We start from the raw sequence: 25,075 nt of genomic DNA, 5'->3' as shown, positions 1-25,075 counted from the left end.
CTAGCCAGCTGCTCTCCTCCTTCTCTGCCTGTTTGTTCTGTGTGGCCGAGGAGGAGACCGGCCGGCTGGTTGGGGAGGCTTTGCGCCGAGGAGGCGGCTGCTGGTGCCGACTTTGCTCCGCTTCTCCGATGGTCAGCGCGGCCTTCTTTACTTGGGCAGCCGGGCGCCCGCAGCAGGTGCCCACGGCGGCAACAGGCAGTTCCACCCGGGCTCCGCTCAGGTGCCGGCTGGGGCTGTTGGGAGTTGCTGCGCGGTGCGACCCCAGTCCGCGTTGCCTCGGGAAGGGAAAGGCAAAAGCGCGCCTTTGCCTTCCCCGAGGCGACGCGGGACTGGGGCCGCACCGGCGGCAGCAACTCCCAACAGCCCCAGCCGGACACCTGAGGGAGCCCGGCGGAACTGCCTGTTGCCGCTGTGGGCGCCAGCATGGCGCCTGCTGCCCAAATAAAGAACAGGGCCGCCGGACCATCGGAGAAGCGGAGCAAAGCCGGACACCAGCAGCCGCCTCCTCGGCAGAAAGCCTCCCCAATCAGCCGGCCGTCTCCTCCTCGGTCACACAGAACAAACAGGCAGAGAAGGAGGAGAGCAGCTGGCCAGCCGGGAGGCCTCCCGTGCTGCGAACGATAACCGCGCTGTCCTGCTCCACGCGCTGGCTGCTCGGACTTGCTGGGCCCGGCACATAGAACAGGCGGTGCCGGATGTTGGAGAAGCCGAGCGGAGCCGGGGATCATTAGCCGCCTCTTTTGCAGCACAAGAAGCCTCCCCAGGCAGAGAAGGAGGAGAGCAGCTGGCCAGCCAGGGAGGCCTCCGTGCTGCGAAAGAGGCAGCCAACGATGTCCGGCGCCGTCCTGCTCCACGCGCTGGCTGCTCGGACTTGCCGGGCCCGGCACATAGAACAGGGCGGTGCCGGATGTTGGAGAAGCCGAGCGGAGCCGGGGATCATTAGCCGCCTCTTTTGCAGCACAAGAAGCCTCCCAGGCAGAGAAGGAGGAGAGCAGCTGGCCAGCCGGGAGGCCTCTCGTGCTGCGAAAGAGGCAGCCAACAGTGTCCGGCGCCGTCCTGCTCCACACGCTGGCTGCTCGGACTTGCCGGGCCCGGCACATAGAAGAGGGCGGTGCTGGATGTTGGAGAAGCCGTCAGCGGAGCGGGCGACCTCGGCTCGCGTTGTTTTCTGAGCCCGCGAGCCTAGAGCCAGGCGCTTTCATTGCACGGCGGAGCTTCTTGTCTCGGGAAAACCGGGCGTCGTTGCTGCCCCTGAGGGAGGGCGATTCTGGGCTGCGTGATTGGGGGACTTCGTGGCTTTGGGTGGGAGCGAGGACGGACAGAGTCTGTGAAGTGGGGCTTGCCTGCCCTTGCTGGCTGCCTCTGCTTCCTTAGGGGCGGGAAGGGGGCTCATCTGGACCAAGGGTGAGTCTCCCCTCAGTTTCCCTGAAGGATCTTCCGTCGCTTTTGTCTTCTCCCTACATCTTCCCTCTGTTAAAATTCCCCCCACACACACACACACTTATTTTCGGGCAGATAGATTTCGTGTCTGAACATTCTCACATGACGGTGGGTCTTTCCCCCCAAAAAAACAGTTAAAAAAAAGAAAAAATATATCCTCATGCAAGAACTTTTCTGCTTCCGATTACCCCCATGCTTAAAAGTTGCAAAGGAAACACGGAAGCAGGGAAGTGCCTGCCCAGCTCCGGAGCTCCACACCATATTTTTTTTCAGAGGGGAATCTGACTCGAGTATAAGCCGAGGGGGATTTTTTCAGCACAAAAAATGGGCTGAAAAACTCGGCTTATACTCTAGTATATACGGTAAGTGACTTTCTGCTGATAAAATGAAAGATGCAGGCAAATATTGTTAGGTAATAATTCCCACAATTTGGGTATTACTAATAAAAAGACCTTCTTGTTGCCTATGTCAGTTAATGATTCATCTGAAACAGTACCTCTGAAATCTTTATTAACATAAAGGAAATTAAGGTAGATATACATAATATTAATTGTGTGTGACTTTAAATCTAATCATTTACATATTGAATTATTGAATTATACAAAAATACCAGGAATTAGCATAGCTATTTATTGATGAGACTTATTCTGTGTGTGTGTGTGTATGCACGCATAGGCATATTCATGCATACATTAAAGGCATTAAGTTTAACATTTTGTTCAGTTCAGAAATTCAAATTAAAACATATCTTAAAACTGCATATAGTATATATATATATTGCTTCAGAGCATCCAGTAAAATGTAGATAGTATTAGGTAAGTCTTAGTTAGCTAATTAAGAGGTTACCTAATTTCACAGGTAACTGGTTCTGCTATCAAATAATTGTTTCTATTCCCCAGCCCCCCATGATTAACTGCTATCTTAAAACTAAGATACTTTATACCCTATAAACTAAAATGTTAGAAAATGGGTTGTGGCTTTCTTCTATACAATAAGTTCTCAAGACCTTATTCAGTCTTTTTTCCTTAAGGCTGTACTGCACCCTAATTTTTTTTTTTTACTTTGTCCTCAATCATTTAGTTTCAATTTCCTCATCATCCTTGTTTTTCTTTTTTGTACCTTTTTGAGTTCTACCAAAACATTCAAATGTGATGCCCAGAGCTGGACACAATATAGCCAGTGTTGACAAGAATGATTTTATGGCTTCCCATAATTTGGAAACTATATTTCTGTTGATGCAAAGATTGTGGTAATACTGCCAATTCATATTCAATATCTGATTAATGATGTCAGTATAATTTTCAAATGTATTTTACTAATCCCACTACCCTATATTTATGTTTATGCTATGCTTATTTCATTCTATTATTTTCAATCCCTTTCTCTAAATTACCAGGATTCTTTTTAATTTTATTTCTGCTTTCTAGGGTATTAGCTGTATTATTCAGTTTTGCATCATCTACAAATTTCTTATACTTGTTCAAATAAATAAGTAATACAAATACTGTATTACAGGATCAAAATTAAATATGATGATCCTTTAACTAAAGTTGTTAAGTCAGTTGTCAATTCATCCCAAAAATATGGTACAATCACTTGTTTAAAGACTGTTTGGAAATGGATTTTTTATGGCAAATAACCACTTCTGGGCATCCTCCGCACAATTACATGTTGGCATTTTGATTACTTGGCAACCTATTTACATTTATGGTTGGTTATAAGTGCTGTCTGATCATGTGATTATCATTTGCAATCTTCTCTGCTGGCTTCCTCAGGTTGCAGATGAAGGGGATAAAGAATTTTAGGTCCATTCAGCGTATTCCCTCCTCCTGGATGAATGGACCTCAAATCTAGTGACCAGGCCAGTGTAATTTGCATTTAATATGAGGAAGCTATATTTGGAGGGGAGGGGGAATCAATGGATATCCAGTTTGCATAACACCTTTACTCTCAGAATCAAAATCTGATACAAACATATTTGTAAGTAAATAGACTTTGATAGGGAACTATATATGATACAATACACATATTTCATTTTTGACATAGTAATCATTTCACTATGAGGGATGAAATAAATGCAGATAAATAGACTATCTCATGAAACATTTTCTAGGTGTTTGAGGGGTACTGGGGTTATAGGGCATTTGGTTTAAGAAATTTTGTTCTAGAAGATATTAGCCATTACATAACCTGGATTCGTATAATTCTTATTTAGTTAAAAAGTTTTGCATTCATTTATTTTCAAATTACAGGTATCCTTGAGTTATGTTGACAGTTGGGATTAGGATTTCCATTCCTAGTAAATATGGTCACAAAGCTCAACATCACATGTCTGCATCATTTAGCAATAACAATACCATCATTACCCATTACCATTATTATCCAAATCCTACCAATCAAGGATCAACCTCAATTCAAGCTATTACTGGCTTGGACCCTCCAGCCCTGAATCTCTGTTCTTCCAAAATAAGGTCTGCTTTCTCTTTAATTCCCAACAAGCTGCCTTCACACATACACCAATCTCTGCCACCCTCCACCATACCTTACGAGTGAAAAGCAGCCTCAGAAATGTTCTAAGTGCTTCTTGCTGCACTATGGCTCAGGGGTTTCTTGGTGCACCATACTCTAGGATTTCAAGAAGCTCCCAAGCTGCGATTCAGGAAGAAGTCCCAGCCATCTTTGGCAGCCTTAACCACCCAAACCTAGCAGTGCAGCCAAAGTCCCAGCCACTGCATTTTAAGGAGCCTGGTACCGTTTGCAGAGGCAATCTTGACTGCCACAGTTTTTATCATCATCTTGCTCAGAAATTGAAAGAGGACATATCTACAGTGTCCTTTCATGAGATAGTTGCTGGCCACACAAGGCCTCCCTCCCTCCCCAAATAGGTCTTGAAGAAAACTGCTGCCCATAATCTCAGGAAGAAAACCTCACATGGCTAGTATCTGCCTTAGGAAAGGCCAGGCCAGATGATCTTGCAGTGGGAACAAGAAGACTGCAAAGATCAACTGGGAGCACTAGAGCAGGGGTCACCAACCTTTTGGACCTTAGGGACTACCAAACTCCTAATTTTAAATCCCGGGGACCAATAATATGAATTTTGACTGACAGTGGCTTGCTGACATTGGTGAGAGAGAGGGGGGGGAGGGAGGGAGGGGGGGGGATATATATATATATATATATATATCTAACCTCTCTTCCCCTCTTCCCCCCCTCACACACACACACAGGCAGGGGTGGGATGCAAATTTCTTAACCGGTTCTGTGGGTGTGGCCTAATTTGTGAGTGTGGCTTGGTGGTCATGTGACTGGCTGGGCATGGCTTGTATGTAAATATTATAAATATTGATGTAAATATTGATTTTTTATATAAAAAAGAGCAACTTTTATCCAAAATGAGGCAAAGCAGGCAGGTAGATTGAATTGCTCATAGAATCACAGATTCACTTAGAGATCTATGATTCTGCCATCGGCTACCTGCATTAAAGCTTCAGTCCTAAGGAAGGTTTGGCTCTGCTTAAAAGCAGAGCCAAAGATCTAAATATTAGCTAGAAAGTAAAAAATCCAATGGTTTCCTACTTTCTAGCTAATCTAAATCTCCCGGCACAGCAGAACAGCTGATGGTTGGGGGGGGAAAGGAAAAATAACAACTTAGCAGGCAAGTTTGCCAGGTGAGGAGTGAGTGGGCAGAGAGGGTTCCTGCGAGCCACGTGGGCGGCAGGCCTGTGATCCCATGCAGCCTGGATTAATTGCTTTGGGGGTGCTCTGGGGGTGACATTTCTCTGCGGACCACCAACATTTTCTCACGGACCACCAGTGGGCTGCGAACCATCAGTTGGCAACTACTGCACTAGAGTGCAGGGCACCAAAAGGGCAGAGATGGGGAGTAGATGTGATCAGGGGAGAAGAAACACCTCTACAATCATAAATATGTTCTGTGTCACTATCTTTTGGGATGGAAGCTATACTTTTTGTCTATGTAAGTATTTCCCTTCCACTTCATAGCCATGAATAATGCTGAAATATATTAAATTATATGAGATAATCTTTTAATTTGTAATTAAAACTTTTTATTCCCAGTGATTAACTACCTCCAATAAAATTGGAAGGAAACTTTTAATATGTGTTTCTTTTCTCTTAAGGATTCAGAAGGAACTTGCAGAAATTACATTAGACCCACCTCCAAACTGTAGGTAAGTTTTGAAGTTTATTTATACCGTATGATAATTCATCTAATATAAATGTTTCTTCAGTTTTGTTAGTCTTATGATGAAAAGATCTGGTTATTATTTAGAGTTGTTTTTCATGTGGCTAATTTTTTTGCATCTTGAATAAATAATGATGGAAGACAAATCAAAACAGCCTCTGAGCAGTAAATATTTTATTTTTATTGTGATTATTGATCTGGCTGGTTGGCAGGCACATTTAGTGAAAATGTATTAAAGACATATTTTCATTTTTGGAAGTCTTATTTTTATTCATTATTAAGCTCTTATAAAAGTACAATGAATCTGTGTCAAATACTGAACTTTTATAGGATCTGGATTTTGTCACTTCCATTTATTATAAATAGTGGGAGCATTTAAAATTCTATTGTACTTCAACTAGTCTGAATTACATGTTTGCCAACTTAATATCCATCCACTTTCAGAATTTAGCCAAGATTAAATCTTTAAATCTTTACAATTATTTCTAATCATGAAAGTTAATATGTACATGGTCATCAGTACATTTAGTTTGCTTCTATGGAAATAACTATTTGTTTAGAAGTATTAATGTCAGTGTGGTGGATATTTTTATTTCATTAAGCCTATTTCTGTTTCCAATTTAATACGATATATTATTTAATAAAAGCAAATTCTTCAATACTTTTAAAGTAGTAGTCATACATTCAATTTTGGCAAATACAGGCATGATATTCTTCCGATTAAAATCGGAATTCTGATTTTTTTGGGAATCGCCCCCTTTCCCCCCTTCTTCTCCTTCCCCTCCTCGGAGGCCCCGAGTCAGGAGTTGCTGGCGCGGCTCATGCCGACTCCAGTCCAGCGTTGCCTCAGGAAGGGAAAGGCAAAAAGGAAGAGCCGCCGCGGCGCTTTGCAACGGCAGCAGCGGCTCCTGGTTTTGCCTGTCCCTTCCCGAGGCAACGCGGACTGGAGCCGCGTGAGCTGCGCCGGCGGTAGCAACTCCTGACAGCCCCAGCCGGATACCTGAGCGGAGCCCGGTGGTGCGGCGGAGGCCGCTGAGTGGCAGGAAAGGGAGCTGGGCCAGCCACAGACCAGCCTCCGTGCAACACGCCACCGCCCGGCCCTGGCGAGGAAAGCAGCGGGCGCTCCCGGGCGCGCAGCGGGGGGTCTCTTTTGGCCGGCCCGATTTTTTTTTTAGAGCGGAATATCATGCCTGCAAATACTTGCCAAAATAATGCTCAATTGTCTTGGGCAAGATAGAAATGCTTCATAAAACAATTTATTTGAATTGTAATTTTGCAATTTCCAATTGAAGGTTTTACGCTGTGCATGTAATAGGCAAATGCCAGATCTTGTTCCATATGTTGGTGACACTCCTCTTTGTGAATTGATGGAAATTGAAGTAAAATTTAGAGGAAATATTTGAAATATTTAGAGGAAAGGTATCACATATTTTTCAGGGAACTTACTTTACTTTTGTGAATCTTCCTACATCTACACAGATTTTCTTTTAAAGAAAGATCTTTAAATTTCCCTTCAATCTTACATATTTTAAGAACTGTTAGATTCTTCGGACTTCCAGTTGCAAGGCTTCGGCGGCGGCAGGAATCCGCTTCTCTGTGGGTCCCTGCTGCGCTCGCCGCTGAGGTACCCCCGATCCAATTGGATTTGGGGGTTGTCGCTGCCCCGAAGAGGCAGCGGAAGACAGAGGAGATCCGGGCAGGGGTCTGGGGATATCGCACCCCCTTTCCCCAGCCGGCTAGACTCCTTTTTCCTGAGGCGGTGGAGCGGCTGTCAGAGATGGCAGCCACATAGGAATCTTCAACCGGATAAGAGTTGTGCAGGAGGAAGAATCAGAAGGAGAAGTTTTCTTGGCTGAACCGGGACATTAAGATACTTTTAAACACCCTGGAAACCTGACTTTTGGATTGATACATTTGTTTCCAAAAGGAGTTGTTAAAACGGCGAAAGTGCTGAAAGGAAAGTTCACTCCCCTTCCTTACGGAGAAAGCAAATGAGCACTGAAAAACCTGCTGCTTTAAGGTAAAAACAAGCTCTTTGTTATAAGTGGGAAGGAGAGGACTAAAAAAAAAAAATCTTTTAAAACTGGTTGGAGGAGACGCTTTGAAGATTATAAGACCAGCAACTAATTGTAATACAGCTTTAAAATATATTTGTGATTTTGCCCCAGGAGGAAAAGTTGCAAAGAGAAGAAGAGGAAATAATTTCTGGCTGTTTGGATTGTTTGATAACTTTGACATTTGCAAATTACCTTAAAACTAAAAACATCTGGGTTGTTTTTAAAAATTTACAATGGCACCATCTCTGGATCAACTAAAAATGGAATATGAAAAATTAAAAGAAAGAGAACCAAATGGCAAGAACTCATTGGGAGCTGTTTTCCACTTTTTAGAAATGGCGGTTTCTACGTACCAGCAAATACTTGATGAAGAAGGAGAAGAAGAAGAAAAGGAAGCCATTTTTAATGGACAAAAAAATTTGATTAAGAAAGAAAATAGGAAGAGAGGAAGGAAAAATGAGAATTTAAGATTTAATAAAACAACCAAGAAAAAGAAAAATAAGGTGAAAAAAAGGTACAATGTTAGAAAGCAATTGAAAAGAGAATTACATCAGAGAGGGGAAGCTAAAAAGGTGGAGGTTAGGAGAAGGGGGAACAAAAAGATCAGACTGGAGAAGAAAGGGAGGGAAAAAGGGAAAAAAAGCCACGGTCTGGAACAAGATATTTTTTTTAGAGATAAAGGATAAAGGATGTATAATTTAAGAAAGATTCTGCAAGAGTACATAAGATAGTATTGTAGTATTTGCATTTGAAATAGTCCATATGTCAGTCTGCTCCCTCTAAATCCCAAGAAAGAAATACTCAGACTCCATGGTGTAGAGCAAAGTCATCCTTTTACTGGGAAATAAAGTGGAAACGACAGAGCCAATTCCGAAACTAAGAAATTGGCGGGTAGAACACATATACAAAGGAATAGAATTGCTCCCACCTCCCAAAGTTCAAATGATTCTTCCAATTAAAACTTCTGAATATGATCATGTGGTCATCTCCAGGTGGTGATGAGGCTACTGTCAGTTGACCTTGACATATTTTGATAAAAGTTCGCAGTTGCGCAAAAGGGACAGAGGCTAGCGAAGAAATGGAAAGTTAAAGAAAAGAATCCCCCTCCCCTTGCTAACCCAGCAAAGAATGCAAAACACCTCCTGCCTTCTTCCTCCAAGATTCCCCCTCCCACCGTTTCATGACAGCTGAAAGAAGTAAATTAGCATAGCAGCAGATATGCAATAGTTAGAAGACAGAATATACTTATTAGGAAGATATCATGAGGCTGACACCATATTTAATAAAATATCAAAGAGAATGTGTAATATGATTAATGTTTAGTTATACTATTAATAGAATTAGAATGGAAATTATATATTTAATTATATTATAAGTTTATTATTCTTTTTCTTTTCAAAATGCATCATGTAGAATGTACTAAGCAGAATCAGGATAGAAATTATGTATTATTTTAAGTGTTACTTTAGGGAAAGGCGTCACACCTTAAAAGTGATTACAGGGGAAATTCTTTTGCTAAAGAGAAGAGATAAATAGATGATTGGAAAAGAACAGACAAAAGATACAAACATAATGATTCTGAAATAAGATGAAATAAACAAAATATAACTAAGAGAGTGAAAAGAAGGGAGAAGTTATATAGAAAATATAGAACGGTTAATAAGATATGAATGGTATATAAGGTGAGCACGAACTTGATTTAGGTCTGTCAAAAGATGTAACCCAGCGCTAAGCCACTTTTCAAAAGAAGTTTTATGTTTTATGTTTTGTGTTTTGGTTAGCTATGTTTTGATTGTGAATTAATAAAACCTTGGAGGAATAAAACTAAAGGGAGAGAATTTTGGAAAAGACATGTATAAATAATAATTAAGAAGGTTTTATCTGTTTTATCTGTATTTTGTGTGTTTATGCTTGATGGAGAATTAATAAAACCTTGATAGAAAGAAATATAATTGAATAAAAGTGAAGGGAGAAATAATGAGGAAAAAAAAAGAACTGTTAGATTCTTTAAAAGAGAAAGTAAAATAGATGTGTTTTTGCAAAAATGTTACCCAACATTTATTTCAATTCATAACATTTACATAGTATAATTTTAACAGCATGGGATGGTGCATATTATATAGGGAATTGTACGGGGAAGAATAAAATGAAACAGGAAAAGAGAACAGAATAGCTTGTATTGTTGTTCTTCTCTATTACAACTTCAATATATGTTCAAACTAAAGGAAAAGATATAGCAAAAGCACACACATAAAATTACTGTATAGTGCTATTATTGTTCAGCCCAGCTATGCTTTGAACAAATTAATATAACAAGAAAAACTGGATGTATACAACCCATGAAATCGGAGTCACAGTTTTCACTGTCACTTTGTATAGCATAATCTTAATCTTTTATCTCCATAGGGCATATTTTGCCTTTTTTTGTTTCTGTATATTACACACTAATTCATCATGCTTCAAGCACAAATCAGTGTTCGTTCATACTGTGATTGGGTCCTATTTCTGTAAAGTTGGACCCTAGATATTGTAAAGTCTAGATTTTTCTATCTGTATTGCAATTCTCCATTAATCAATGTTTGTAATAAATTCTTATTGAAAAAAACTTAGTTGAAGAGTTATATTTTTACCTGAGGGCATTAAAATATTTTGCCTTTTAAAACTGAATCTCATCCACATTCAATAAACATAGTATATAAAAAAGTTGGCAGCAGCCAAATATTCAGTTTAGTGTTCCATAAAATACTATGTACAGAACATTTGCCACTTAAGTAAATCTCCTTTGCATCTTATCAGTATCCTTCAAGTATTGAACCTTAATTTTAACCCAATAGCAAAAAAAACAATATATGATACGTTTGGGCAAATAAAATGATAGTAAAAAGTTCTAATTTGTCCTTAATTGAACCTAGACAATGGAAGTCAGGAACCTGGGAACCTTTTTATGCCCATATGAATAGAAGGAATAGTAAAACAAAAAAATATTTTGTAAAAAAATTGAAGCAAGTAATTAGGTACATCTTCAGTCTGAGATATAGAAGAATCTTTGTGCAATAGGAATTTATAGTATCTGCCACCAGTCTTTTGGTTAACAAATTTTAGGAGTAGGAAAGCATATTATGCTGTATTGATTGTTCCTTTGGTTCCAGAGAATAATACTATTAAAGGAAATTTAAGAGCTATCATGGCTCACTGTCAAATTGTAAAATTATGTAAATATAAAACAAAATACTGTGTCTTCATAGGACCCCAGATGATTAATGGAGATAATGTAGACCAGTGGTTCCCAAGTGGGTGGTACCGCCCCCTGGGAGCAGTGGGATGACTTGGAGGGCGCTAAGAGGCAAGGGGGCGGCAGAGGAGTGCTGGAGGTGGGCCTCTCACAGGGCACAATTCAGCTTCCCCACCCCCACCCCGCTTGCCTTGCTTGCTGGTGGCTGAGAGGAAGGCGAGCCAGGGCTGCCCTTGCTGCTTGGGTCCTGCCTGGATTCTCTGCAGCTGCTGGGCCTTGCCTGCTAGGGGCTCCCCTTGCCTGCTGCCCCTTCCCTCTGCCGCCTGCCAGCCTGCGTGCTTTGGCTGAATGTGGGCTGCCGCTGTGAGAATGATGCGAGTCAAGCCTCATGAGAGAGGATCTTCCACCCATGGAGCTTGCATAGCGGTGGCCCGCACTCAGCTAAAACGTTTGGAGGGGTGGCTGGCAGAGGGGGATGCAGGCGGCGTAAGCCTCGTGCTTCCTGGTCGCCTCCCGCACTCTCGCTCAGCAGCCGCAACCCATGAGCCCCAGCAGCTGACGAGATGTGGGCTGGCAGGGAGCCGAGTAGCAACGGGTCTTCCCTGACTGGCTTAACTTTCCCTCTGCCACCGGCCACGGGAGTAAGGTAAGTTTGTAGGCAGTCGGGAAAGCCCAAACTGCTGAGGTGGGCAAGGCTGCAGCCTTGCTTGAAGTTCCCAGCCCTTTCCCCAAAGAGGGAGGGGTGGAAGTCCTGCCTGCTGCCCCTTTGTTGGACCCGGAAGCCTTACCTGCCAGCTTTTCCGGGCAACGCAGGACCAGGCATGAATGGACAATCGCGCCCAGTCCCTGGGACTCTGGGAGACTCGTCACGAGCGATACTGCCGGGTGACTATCTTGTTGGAAGAGAGAGACCGTGTGTGTATGTGTGTGTTTCAGGTGGATCTCCTAGCTTAGGAGGAGAAAGCAAAGGAAGGGATAGAGAAAGAGAAAGAGAGAGAGGGAAAGAGAGAAAGAAAGAAAGAAAGAGAGAGAGGAAGAGAGAGAGGAAGAGACAAGAAAGTAGGGAAAGAAAAGGGAAAGAAAGAAAAAGGGAGAGAGAAAGGAAGAAAAGGGATAGACAAAGAAAGGGGGAATGGAAGGAAGGGACAGAAAGAAAAAGGGAGGGAGGGAGGAGAAAGTGAATGGGATATATGGAGGGAGGGAGGGAGAGAAAGAGGGAAAGAGAGAGAAGAGACAAGAAAGAAAAGAAAGAGAAAAGGGAAAGAAAGAAAAAGGGAAAGAGAAAGGAAGAAAAGGGATAGACAAAGAAAGGGGGTATGGAAGGAAGGGACAGCAAGAAAGAGACAAAGAAAGAAAGAAAGAAAAAAAGAAAGAAAGAAAAAGAAAGAAAGAAAGAAAGAAAGAAAGAAAGAAAGGGAGGGAGGAGAAAGTGAATGAGATATCTAATCCAACCATCTGCTCCAGCAGGGTTAGAAGGGAGTATGTATGTGTGCATGGCTGTCAAAACTCCAAAAACAGGCCAAGTAGCTCTAGGGAGGTCAGTCATAAATTAGAACACTTGCTAAGCAACCAGCCATTAAGCGAGGACCACTTGTGTTTGGTTTACCAGTCACATAGCCACGCCCATCCAGTCACGTGACCACCAAGCCACACCCACAAATTAGGCCATGCCCACATAACTGGTTGTTAGGTGGGGGGCACTGAGGATGAGTTTGTAGCACCAAGGGGACGGTGGACTGAAAAAGTTTGGGAACCACTGATGTAAACAATGTAGACAAATCAGCAATGAGAGGAAAAGTAGTTAGAACATTTCTGGGAGGACAAGTCTAAAATTTAGCCTTATTGACAACCTCTGATGGAATGGAATTGCTTTTTTTTTAAGTTTTAAAAACACATTTATTTACAAATTTAAAAACGTACCATTTCAAAAATACAAAGACAATAATAACACATAATTTTTTACATTTGTTGTTGAATTTGGTGAATCCTAAATATCATTATTGGCTAGTACTAGTCACATATTCACACCTTATCACATCCTAAGTACTAAATAATTCACAATATACTCCATTTATTTTCACGTTGGATTATAACCACTCTTCTATTACTAATACATTCATGTTTTTTAACTAATAAACACAAAAATATTATAAATAGCTAATACTAATAATAGTAGTAACAAAGAAAAGAAGATTTAAAACCTTTAATTGTACTTAATATGAATCGCTGGATATAATTTGTATCTTAGGTTCATTTATATGTTTCCCCTTTTATTGTCTACCCACTTATGCCATTTGTCCCATATCCAGTAATAATCTGTATCCTCCTTCCTGTTAATTTTAAGCGTAAGCCTCTCCAGTTGGGCACATTCATATGTTTTCTGAATAACAATCTGTATTGGTGGTACATTTGGGTTTTTCCAATATTGTGCTAGTGAGATACGTGCTGCAGTTAATAAATGGATGGTCAGATATTTTACTTTAGCGGAGTAGTCCCCTTTAATCGTTCCCAGAAAAAATAGTTCCAGTTTCCACTCCAGCCCACTCTCTATAATTTTTTCTATCCACGTTTTTATTTTTAGCCAATATTTCTTTATCTCAGGACAAGTCCACCATGAATAAAAGTATGTACTAAATTTCCCTTTACTTTTCCAACAGCAAGGATTGGCTGTCTGAAATGTTTTAGCCAATCTGGAGGGCGCCAGATGCCATCTGTACATCATTTTGTATAAATTCTCCTTGTGCGCTACTGATTTGGTTAGTGTCAAATTTTTCTGCCAGATTTCTTCCCAGTCATCCAGATCAATGCTATAACCAAAAAAATTTTTCCCAAGCCAACATGGGACCTTTCACAATTTTCTCAGCCATTTCATATTCTAATAAATAATTATATAATTTGGAAATTGAGCTTTTCTCAGGATTTAGAAGTATTTTATCCAAATATGTATCTTTTACCTCAATTCCATATTCTTTGACGTCTTTGTTGTATCTCAATTTTATTTGAAAATATGACCAATTATCAATAGCTTTCTCTTGAAATTCTAGTTCCTGTTTCATTTTAATTTTTCCTTCACTATCTAATATTTGGTAATATTTAAGTTTTTTTACTGATGTCCATTGTGTTTAAATGAAACATTGCCTCCATCGTTGAGAACCACTTTGGGATTTTAGTATAATGATTCTTTCTTATTTCAGTCCAAACTTTAATTAAAGATTTTCGGAATACATCTGGTAAAATATAAATTATTTTTACTATTCGGGTTCCATAAAAATGCATGCCAGCCTAGCTGTAAATCATGTCCCACCAGTTGTAAAATCCTGTTATTCCTTAAGTCAATCCAATCTTTTATCCACACTAATGCCGCTGCTCTATAATATGTCTCCCAGATAGGTAGCCCAAATCCACCCTTGCTTTTATTATCTTGTAAATAATTTTTTCCCCTTGTTTTCTTCTTTGCCCAGATAAATTTCATTATAATTTTATCTAAATCTTTAAAGAATTTTTTGTCCAGCAATATCGGGTTTGTTTGAAATAAATATAACATTTTAGGTAGAACATTCATTTTGATTGTTGCTATTCTATCTAATAATGAAATTTGCATCTTATTCCAATTTTCCAAGTCCTTTTCAATCTGTTTCAGTAATTTAGTATAATTATCCTCTCGCAGGTTTAATGTTCTAGCTCTTAACCAGATTCCTAAATATTTAATTTTATTTACAATTTGTAATCCCATCTTTTCTTCCAATTTTTTTTGTTTACTATTTGTTATGTTTTAAACTAACATTTTGGTGTTTTCCTTATTAATTTTTAATCCTGCTAATTTACTGAATTTGTCTATTTCATTTAGTAAAGCTGGTCCTGAGCCTATTGGGTCTTCTATGACAAAAACCATATCATCTGCAAAGCCTTGTAATTTATATTCTTAACTTTTAATTTTAATTCCTTTAATTTCCTTATTTAATCTAATTCTATCCAGCAAAGTTTCCAAAATAGTTATAAAAAGCAGAGGTGAATGTGGACATCCCTGTCTGACCCCCTTCCTTATCTCTAATGATTTAGTAATTTCTCCATTTAATAATATATTGGCCTTTTGTGTGGCATAGATTGCATTCAATATTTTTACAAAATTATCTCCAAAATCCATCAAATTAATCTGCTTTTTCATAAAGTCCCAATTTAAATTGTCAAAGGCCTTTTGTGCATCCAGGAAGACCAAAGCCATTGGCTTCATGGATGCTTTTCATAATATTCCAATATATCTATTATTGTTCTTGTGTTATATCTGATCTGCCTCGTGGGAAGAAATCCATTTTGGTCCAAGTGAATTTTATTACTAAGTATTTTCTTTAATCTTTCTGCCATTACCACCATAAAAAATTTGTAGTCTGAGTTTAAAAGGGATATTGGTCTGTAATTCTTTGTTTGGTTAGCATCTGTGCCCTCTTTCGGAATTAATATTATGTATGCCTCCTTCCAAGATTCTGGTATTTTAGCATCCAGTAATACCTCATTGTAAACCTCTTATAATATTGCCTCTAATATATCCCCTATTTCTTTATATTTGGTAATATATATTTGGTAACCCATCTGGGCCTGGCATTTTATTTCTTTTTTGTTTTTGAATCGCCACCTTTAACTTGTCTAGAGTTATTTCTTTGTTCAACATCTTTTTTGTCCTCTAATATTGGATAAGGAGTTCCTTCTTTCAAGTATTCTTCTATTTTATTTAAGTCAACTGCTTCTTGTTTGTAAAGGTCTTCAAAGTACTCTCTTACAATTTCCTTTTTTTTCTCCTGGTCTGTCTCTATTATTCCATTTTTATCCTGTAATTGGTATATCGTTCTTTTCTGATTTTCTTTTCTTAATTTATATGCCAGCCACCTTCCGGGTTTGTTTGCATGTTCGAAATAGTTTTGTTTTGTATATAATAATTTTTTAATTAATTCCTCTTGATCTAAAATACTCATCTCATGTTTAACTGATGTTAGTTCATTTCTGGTATACTCATCTCCCGGGGTTTCCAATTGCTTATTTTCCAATTTCTCTATCCTTTTTGATAAAGCTTTCTGTTTCCTCTCTCTTTCCTTATTTCTATTTGCTATATAAGCTATCAATATTCCCCTTAAATATGCCTTCATTATATCCCATAGGTTCTGCAATGAGGTATCCTGTTTTTTATTAAATTTGAAAAAGCTGATCAATTCTTCCTTAACTTTTTGAATATATTCTTTCTCTTTAAGTACTTGGGGATTAAGTGTCCATCTGCCTTTTTTATAATGACTATTTTTCCATGCTATCTGTATCAAGTTGTGGTCTGCCCATGTGTTAACCAAAATTTTTATGTCCTGAATCTCTATATAGCTCACTATTTACCCAGGCCATATCTATTCTGGACCATGATTTGTGTGGGCTGGAGTAGAACGTGAATTGTGATATTCCTGGGTTCCTTTTTCTCCACACATCCACTAATTCTAATTCTTCGACCATCTCTATAAGTTTCTTCGGCAAAGTATTCCATTTCTTAGATTGTCTTTGTTCACAAGCATAATCTTGTCTATTATATGTTATTGCATTATAGTCTCCTATTATGCAAATTCTTGAGTTTCTAAATTCTATTAATTTTTCATATAGGTTTTTGTAAAATTCACTCTGGTTTTTATTAGGGGCATATATCTCCACCAATAATGTCTTTTTATTTTGTATTATCACTTTTACCATTACTATTCGTCCCAATTCACCTTTGTATATCAATTCTGAGGCTATATCTTCTTTTATATATAATACTACCCCTCTTTTTTTTCTTCTGCCAATGTTGCGTACATTTTCCCCAACTTTTTGTTTGATAGGTACCCTTTATCTCTATTCTTTATATGAACCTCTTGAATACATATTATATCTGCTTTTTTTTTTCTAGCTTAAAGAATATTCTTTTTGTCTTAGCTGGGTCATTTAACCCATTAATATTTATAGATATCAAATTAACTTCTTTATCCATTCCTTTCTTACTTCTATCCTTCAATATTTTTACCCGTCGTTTGACTTCTCGTCCTCACTCTTATTTCTTCTCTTCCCAAAGTCTCCTCATCTCCTTCCCTCTCCTTCTCCCTCCCCCTGCTTCTGGGTTGTAGCTCTTCTTGGCTCGGAGTTTCATGCTCGTCTCTGCTGCTCATTTCTTCCTCTGTTCTTTCTATTTGGTGGAAGAATTCTTGAGCTTTGGTTAGGTTATCTATTCTCACCCTTTTTTCCTTCCATATTGTTAGTTTTCCCCTCTGGGGTAATCCATCTGAAAGATTTTTTTTGTTTAAATAATTTGTGAGAAATCGATAGTCTTTCCTTTGTTCGCGAATTCTTCTCGGCACCTGTTTTAGAACAATCACTTCTCTACCTTTGTATTTTATTCCTTCATCTCTCGTAACTCTATAAATTATATCCTTCACTCACCTCCTTGCAAATCTAATATGCACTTCTCTGGGGAGTCTATGCCGTCTTGCGTAGCTTGTGTATACTCTGTATACGTCGTCCAGCTCATTCACCATCTCATCCCTATCTCTGTACAAAAGCTCCGCCAACATCTTCGCCATCACCAACGTTAAATTCTCTCCCCTCTCTTCCTCCACATTCTGGAATCTAAGATAATAGGAGGCCTTATCCATCTCCAGCTGAGTCAGGGTCTCATTGGTCTCTTTATTCTGCTCCTTAATTGTTTGCTCCATGCCTTCTAATTTCTTTTCTGTTCAATTGGCTTATTCTTCAATCACTTTAATCATCTCTTCATTTATTTTAATCAATTCTTGAATCTGGCCTATCTTTCCATCTAAATTTTTGACTTCACTTCTCATTTCCCCAGCTCATTTTTTAGTTCTTCTTTTATTATTTCTCTTTCTGCTTTGCTTTCTGTGTGGTTTTTGGACATCGATTCTTGCAATATCAACATCATGCTTTGAATAGTTAATAGAGTAGTTTGGACCGATTGTGTACTGGTTTGAGCTGTAGATTTTTCTGGCGCCAACATCCTTTTGATTGTTTTTTGGGTCAATGTTGCTGTAGGGGTGGATGATGTTACTGCTGGTGTCGCTTTTCTTCCTCCTTTAGTAATGGTGTTAGATGTGCTGGTCATATCTTTAATAATTCTTTGTTGTTTCTCCACTATCCTAGCTATATTGTCCCAAATTGTATTGCCTACTACCATAAATTTTATCTATGTTTTACAGTTCAATTTTCTCAATTCTCTTGAATTTCTATATTACTATTTATCTGCTTAGTTTAATTTCTTAACACCGTTAGGCGAGGAGATTCTTATCAGTTAGTTATGTTTTCAAACTTTCCAGTCCACTTTATTCGTTATTACCCTCATTGTTCACTTCATGTTCTGTTAATATTATATCTGATATTAATAAATTCAATAAATCATCAATTTTTAGATCATCTAGCAGCATAAAAAATCATTCAACTATGTTTAAGTATAGAACAGTGCTACAACCCCAATTACTTCTTTAAATTAATTACAATATTTCAATTAATATTACCTTAAATATATAATAGGAATTTAAATTTCTAATTGATATTTTTACATATATATACATTTCAATAATTCACAGTATTTAATAAAAGGAGGGTAGGAGAGAGAGAGGGAAAGAACAATTAATTATCTTTATATAAATCAATATATTAAAGTCATTAATCTATAGTCAATCAAATATATGTAATGAGTAAAAGAAAAGAAAGATATAAAGATATAAACTATACTCCAAAGGGATTAAATATTACTTACTTAAGTTAATACCTATTTCCAAATAATCAATCAATCTTGTTTTCTTATTAATTAAATATATACTTTAAGTAAATAGAAAGTGAGATTATACCATTCCGATCACTTTTTTGGTGGGGAGAGCAAAACAAACACTCAGTGAAGAGAGGATTTACAATCTCCTTTTTTCTTGTGTTTCCTTAATAATCCAATTATATCCAGAAATAGGTTTGAGTCTTAATTCTCAGTTCTCAATTCGGTCTGGTGTCTCTGCCGCTTTACTCCACTCTCCCTTTCACAATGTCTGCCTCCACAAATTGCACTGTCACTCCTCTGATCACTTACAAAAGTCTCAAAGTTTCACAATTCTTCTCCGCTGTAGAATATTCTCTGCGATATATTCTGTGACTAGAAATACAAAACTTTCTTCATCAATAGTCACTCTTCTTTTCTTTCCTTTCCACCTCCTTTTTAAAAACAATTTTCCACTTTATCCAGAGCTATGGGTAAACAGCTCAGTCTTGCCGCCACTTTCCACTTTCCCCCTTCCACTCCGGCACTTCACAGACGTGTCAATTACCTTTCTGATTTATCCATTAGTTATAATCCAACACCGATTCCTTTCGACCTCTTTCCCGGACTCCAAATTCGATCTCGTCTCTCAGCTTCCTTCTCAAAGTTGTTTCGGCGCGTCTTTGGGCCAGCCTAGCTAGCTGGCTTCTTTTGCCCTGTGCTTCAGGCTCCCTTCTTCACCTCCGGGATTGCACTTCCCGTTCAGCTCCAAGAGTTCTTTCTCACTTGAGTGATCCCACCAGGATCTAACTTCACCTCGAACAGCTGCCCACGAGCAAAAACCCCGATGTAGGAGAGCAGATCAAGATTCTCCTACCTTGTCATGCTGCGACGTCACTGGAAGTCCAGAATTGCTTTGTTGTTGCTGATGATGTTTTAATCTTGTTTGGGCTGAACGGTGGAGATTTTTTCAGTTTTTTAAGAGTGTAAATTGCAACAGAGAGCATGCCACTATAGAAATAATATGCCCCAAATAACACTGTTAAAATGCAGTCCAGCTATTACATAATAGCATTTAATCTTTGGATAGTTGAAGTCCACAAATATGTTCAAGGAGAATACTTTCAGGCCACAGAATTCCCATTTATGTGAAATGACCACTGAATATCAATTATCACATGTCTTCCAATATATAATCAATCATCAGGAATCCACTGTCCCTCAATGAAATCATTTATAATAAGACATTGTGACTTTGAGAGCAACCTGAAGCTTGTGTTCCAGGAAGGATAGCTGGAATTCCTGGTAAAACCAGCAGTATATGTTTTCAAAAATTGTTTTGAATAATTCAAAATTTGCATGAAATTATTACATTACCAAATGTCAAGGCACAGGGAAATACTGCCTCTAGCAGCCCCATATCCTTTTATTCCTATTCAGAAAACATTATGAATGGTGCGTCAATTTTTCCTGCTGTATATTCTTTATATAGGAAAAGTGGATCTAATAATGCATGTTTATTCATTGTGAAAACTTTGCATTTTACAAAGCTTTACATTTCAGATCTTTTTTCTTCATCTGTTACATCTTAAGGTTTTTTCCCCTGTGGTATTACATTTTCATGAGTGTGTATTTTTATGAATGATTTATTTCTCACTGATTTTGCTTGTAATTTATCATGAACATTTCATCAAGGCTGAGATACGTTGGTAGCATAAGAATACATTGTTTGTATTTCTCCTTTCTCATAATGAAGCCTTTTCTATTTAAGATTCTGCTTTTTTTATAATTCATTCATGATTAAAAGAAACATAAAGTATCATCCAAGCAAACAAACTTTGTTAATATACATACAATGAATAAACAGTAACAGTGTCCTAACAGTATTTTCTAAATATAGTAGTGGTACTTATTTGAAATGAAAATACCATCCAATAATATATTGAAAAAAATTGCAGACAGAGATTAGGGTATTAAGTGCTTTCAATTAGTCTGGGTCTTTCTTAGAATTGTAATGTTGTCATGTCCAATATTGAAAGCCCCCACTATGACAATTTCAGACTTCACTCTTTTTTCTTGGTAATTCCAGATGCATTGTGTTCACAATATTTTATGTTGGCATTTAAGGCAGGGGAATGAACTATTGAGGATATATACCAGTGTAGTATATATCATTCTTCCCAGAATTTTAATCTCGGTCATCATCGATTTATTTCATGGCCAGCAAAACTTAATAGGAGCTCCGGTCCAATTCAGAGAGGACTTTAGAGCTGAAGTTCCTAAAAACTATTAAATTAAGAAGTTGTATATGGTTATCATGCCAGCTTACAAGGATCCATCTAATTACTGCCTACAGCGGTTTAAGAAAACAAGCTTGTTTAAAGATTTTATGTGGTACTTTTAAATATTGAGGATACATGTTCTTTACATGTATAAGCTATATTATATTAATTGCTAATTAATTAATTAATAATTAATTAATTAATACCCATAAGGTTTTAAATTCATTGAAAACTGAAGCAGGCTCTTCATTACTTTGATATCTTGATATATTTAGTACAGTGTCTTTGTTTTAATTAACTGTTGCGGCTTTGCAAGGTTATTTGGCCATCTCATTACTACAACCTTGAAATATATCAAAACAATATGCCAAACATTTATCAATTATAATTATATCTATGAAATTATTCATTTCCTAGTTTATTTTTTACTGTTGTTTTTTTCCTACAGAAATTTTCTATAGTCTTGACCATATTTTTCTTATAGAGAATTGGATTAGGTAGGTTTTAAAAATACTTCCACACTGCTTGGCAGGAAGCCAGTTACTGTCATTTTAACTAAAACCATGCATCATGCAATATAACAGCTTATTGTATACATTAAATTGGGTTATTTAAAATAGAGTAATGAAAACATTCACTTGATTTAAAGTTAATAAAAATGCTTGGGTGAAATATATTTCAAGTTCATTTGCACAGAATGAAAGCTATTAGTATGCAATTTATCCTGAGTTCTGCATAAAATTACCATTTAGGTGACATCATTACATAGCAGTAATTATTGTGATAGCACAGATCACCAAAATCTGATGAGTAAGTAGTATTTGCCTTACCTAACCCTGCCATTTATTTCTTGAAGTTCAATAGTTTTTCCTCTAAACAAAAAATAGCAGTATTTATCTTTGTATATTTAAAAAGTTCTATAAAAATTAAAATAATGATTTGAAGTAGGCAAAGGATTCTTTTGTTAGCACAATTTTAGAAAATGTATTTTTATGAATAAATCAAGGTGGCAAACATATCCAGTAATAAATGTTTAATATTTACAAAGCATTTGACTATATGACAGTAATACATACCATATTTTTCGGAGTATAAGATGCTCCGAAGTATAAGACACACAGCTTTTGGGAAGGAAAACAAGAAAAAAAATCTGCCTCTGCTTCCCAGCAATTTGCCTCCTTGTAGCAAACAGCCTGTTTCAGTTTCTGCACAGCCTGATTAGCACAAGCAGCTGGTTGTAAGTTGGATCAGCCTCCCGTGATCAGCTGTTTCAGGCTTAAAATATAGCCTATAGCTTATTGCCGCCTCCATGCACCCCATTTTCGGCCTCCGCATTCCATTTTCACCCTCTGCATGCCCCATTTTTGCCCTCTTTGTGCCCCATTTTCCACCCATTCTGGGTGGCGGGATCAGAATGGGCGGAAAATGGGATGCGTAGAGGCAAAAAATGAGGCATGTGGAGGCAGCAATAGGCAATGGCAATTCCTGCAGCCTGAAACAACTGATCATTGGGAGGACGATCCAACCGACAATCAGCTGCTTGTGCTAATCAGGCTGAAAAAAGTGACTTATGACCGTTTTTCACACTTACCCCACAGTCATGAGAGGCCAGACGAGGAGATGGTGCCTCGATGTGAGTGATATTGAGTTGACCACACCCAGCCAATATCATGACCACCAAGCCAGGTCCACCCAGTCACATGACCACCAAGCCATGCCCACCAACTAAGCCACGCCCACAGAACTGGTTGTTAAAAAAATTGAACCCCACCCCTGCATATCATGCCCTAATGTCCTTGAGATTCCCTTATGCTGCCCCCCCTCCTCAGGAAGGTCAGAACCATTTGAGCAGTCTTTCCCAATGGACCTAAAAGCTGGGCAATATCCCTGGGGCTCTGTTGCATGGTCCTGTTGAAGTTCTGGCCATAGCTTGGAATCAAAAGATGTGACATGCCCCTGTCGGAGTCTGAATCCGAGTAGGAAGATGAGCAGCTGACAGGGAGTAAGAGTGTGGCTCCGTTGGCTGTGGAGGAAACTGGGGAAGGGCAAAGTCTGGCTGGGCAGAGTAGGGAAGAGGTAGAACAAGGGAGAGGGAGTTCAGAGGAAGACCCAAGCCCACCCCCTCTTCATCCTAGGGCATGTAGGGAGTAACGGAGAAGAAAGCAACGTGGGTTGTGTGGCTTACAGGGAAGGAAAGGGCCCTGATTCCCTTCATTAGCCATACCTGGGAATGAGAGATTAAAAGAGATGCAAGCTGAGTGTGGCATCTGCTGGGAAGAAACATGAGTTTATCTTGTGTTAACTTTGGTTATCTGCGTTCCTGGCATCCTCCCAACCATGTTGAATTACTGCCATTCCTTCACATCTGGAATTCTTTCTCTTGCCCTGTCGGACTATTACCTCATTTTACCTTGATTGGACTTACAACGTTTTGGATTTGATTCTCTTCAGCCAAAGGCTGTTCCTGAGAGAGTTTTTCTCCAGCCCAGAAGGTAAAGTTGGAGCTAATAAAAGGACTCCTACTGATTATCTGACTGTGCCTTTGTGCCATGCCCCAGGTCATCACAAGATGGCTAATTTCAGACAAGATTGTACCTAAGCAGGCTTTTTTTTCCCCATCGTGTTTGGTGCTCCGTATAGTGTTGAAAAGGGCCAAAATATGCCTAGAGTGCTGCTGGAGGAAAACAAGGGACAAAACTGGAAATTGAACTGAAATGACTCAGAGCTGCTATTAAAGCCTATTTAATGGCAGTAAGAGCAGTTAAACAATTATCCACTCCTATTCTCCTATTGCTTAGTTTGGTGAAAGACACACCAGGCAGCAGCATGTGCGGTTAAGACCGCCACTGCGGCATCTTTCTTTACCAGGGCATCTTTAATCTGGCTATATCAGATGCAGGGGCAGATACCTACCAGCAACATTAGAACACAACAGGATTTTAACAAGGTGATTGCAGCGGCTGAGTATATGGTAGATGTAACACTGAACTCTGTGAAGTTTGCAGCCCATGCATTGTCATCAGCAGTAGTAGCTCGCCGTTTGCTGTGGCTCAGATATTGGCAGGCAGACACCAAACGAAAGTGGAAGTTGTCATCAGCACTGTATAAAGGTGGCAAACTTTTTGGTGCCCCGTTAGATCCCATTCTGGTCAAGTCCAGGGACAAATTCAAGATCCTGCTGTTGGTTTCAAGGAAGGGAGGAACCAGGTTCTCACCCTTTGTTCGTCATTCCTTTTGTGCCCCATACTACAGGACAACTACCCAGTGGAATCAAGGAAGTTTTGGTCAGCGACAAGATGCCCAGACTTCACAAGGTGCCATTACAAGACAAGATCTCAACCACAGGGCAAATGGCCATTTCGAGGGCCTACCAACAGGCCCTTTCGCAAATACAAATGAACCTCACTCCACGGCTCCCGTTGGTGGCAGACTCTGTTTTTTTGCAGACCAATGGGAGCAAACGACCTTTGATGCCTGGGTTAGACAGACAGTGAGGTTGGGACTTGCCCTAGAATTCCGATTCAGTCCCCCGAGTTTTTTATCCGCTGCCCTTTGTCGACAAACACCTCCAGACGAAAACTGATGGAGGAGGCGATTCAACACGTCCTGAAAATTCAAGCCGTGGAAGTGATTCCTGAGGTGCAGCAGGGGCACGGCTTCTATTCGATGCTGTTTGTGGTTCCAAAAGCTTCGGAGGGCTGGAGAGCTATTCTGAATCTCAAAAAACTAAACTCTTTCATTATTTATCGCAGATTCAAAATGCACATGCTTCAATCCATTTTGGAGAGCGTGAGAAATGGGGACTATTTAACTTCAATAGACCTCATCGAGGCGTACTTGCATATTCCCATCCTACCTGACCATCGTCAGTACCTGAGGTTTTGCTACGTGGGCAGGCACCTTCAATATAGAGCTCTCCCGTTTGCCTTGGCATCGGTTCCCAGGACCTTTGCCAAGATCCTGATTGCCTTGACAGCTCACTTCAAAACTATCCCAATACGGATATAGGCCTACTTGGATGATATCCTTATTCAGTCAGTCTCCCAAGATCAGGCAGTTCATGACTTGAAGACCACATTGCAGGCTTTAGACTTATGGGTT

The 25,075-nt window shown here is 39.2% G+C and overlaps 1 protein-coding gene across 2 annotated transcripts in view; it reads left to right on the top strand.

The window, feature by feature from the left end:
* The window catches only part of UBE2E2 (ubiquitin conjugating enzyme E2 E2), a 119,750-nt gene that overhangs the window by 37,302 nt on the left and 57,373 nt on the right, over nt 1–25,075 (top strand). For both annotated transcript variants that reach the window (XM_026685716.2, XM_087948055.1), the window contains exon 3: nt 5,580–5,630. In XM_026685716.2, coding sequence (XP_026541501.1) covers nt 5,580–5,630 — 51 coding nt within the window. The remainder of the gene's footprint in view (nt 1–5,579; nt 5,631–25,075) is intronic.

The sequence above is a fragment of the Notechis scutatus genome, chromosome Z (assembly GCF_049901735.1).
Source record: "Notechis scutatus isolate UNSWTSFEM ecotype Mainland chromosome Z, rNotScu1.2, whole genome shotgun sequence".
Taxonomy (NCBI): Eukaryota; Metazoa; Chordata; class Lepidosauria; order Squamata; family Elapidae; genus Notechis; species Notechis scutatus.
Note: the sequence above shows the minus strand (reverse complement) of the source record. Positions and strands in the feature narration are given on the sequence as shown.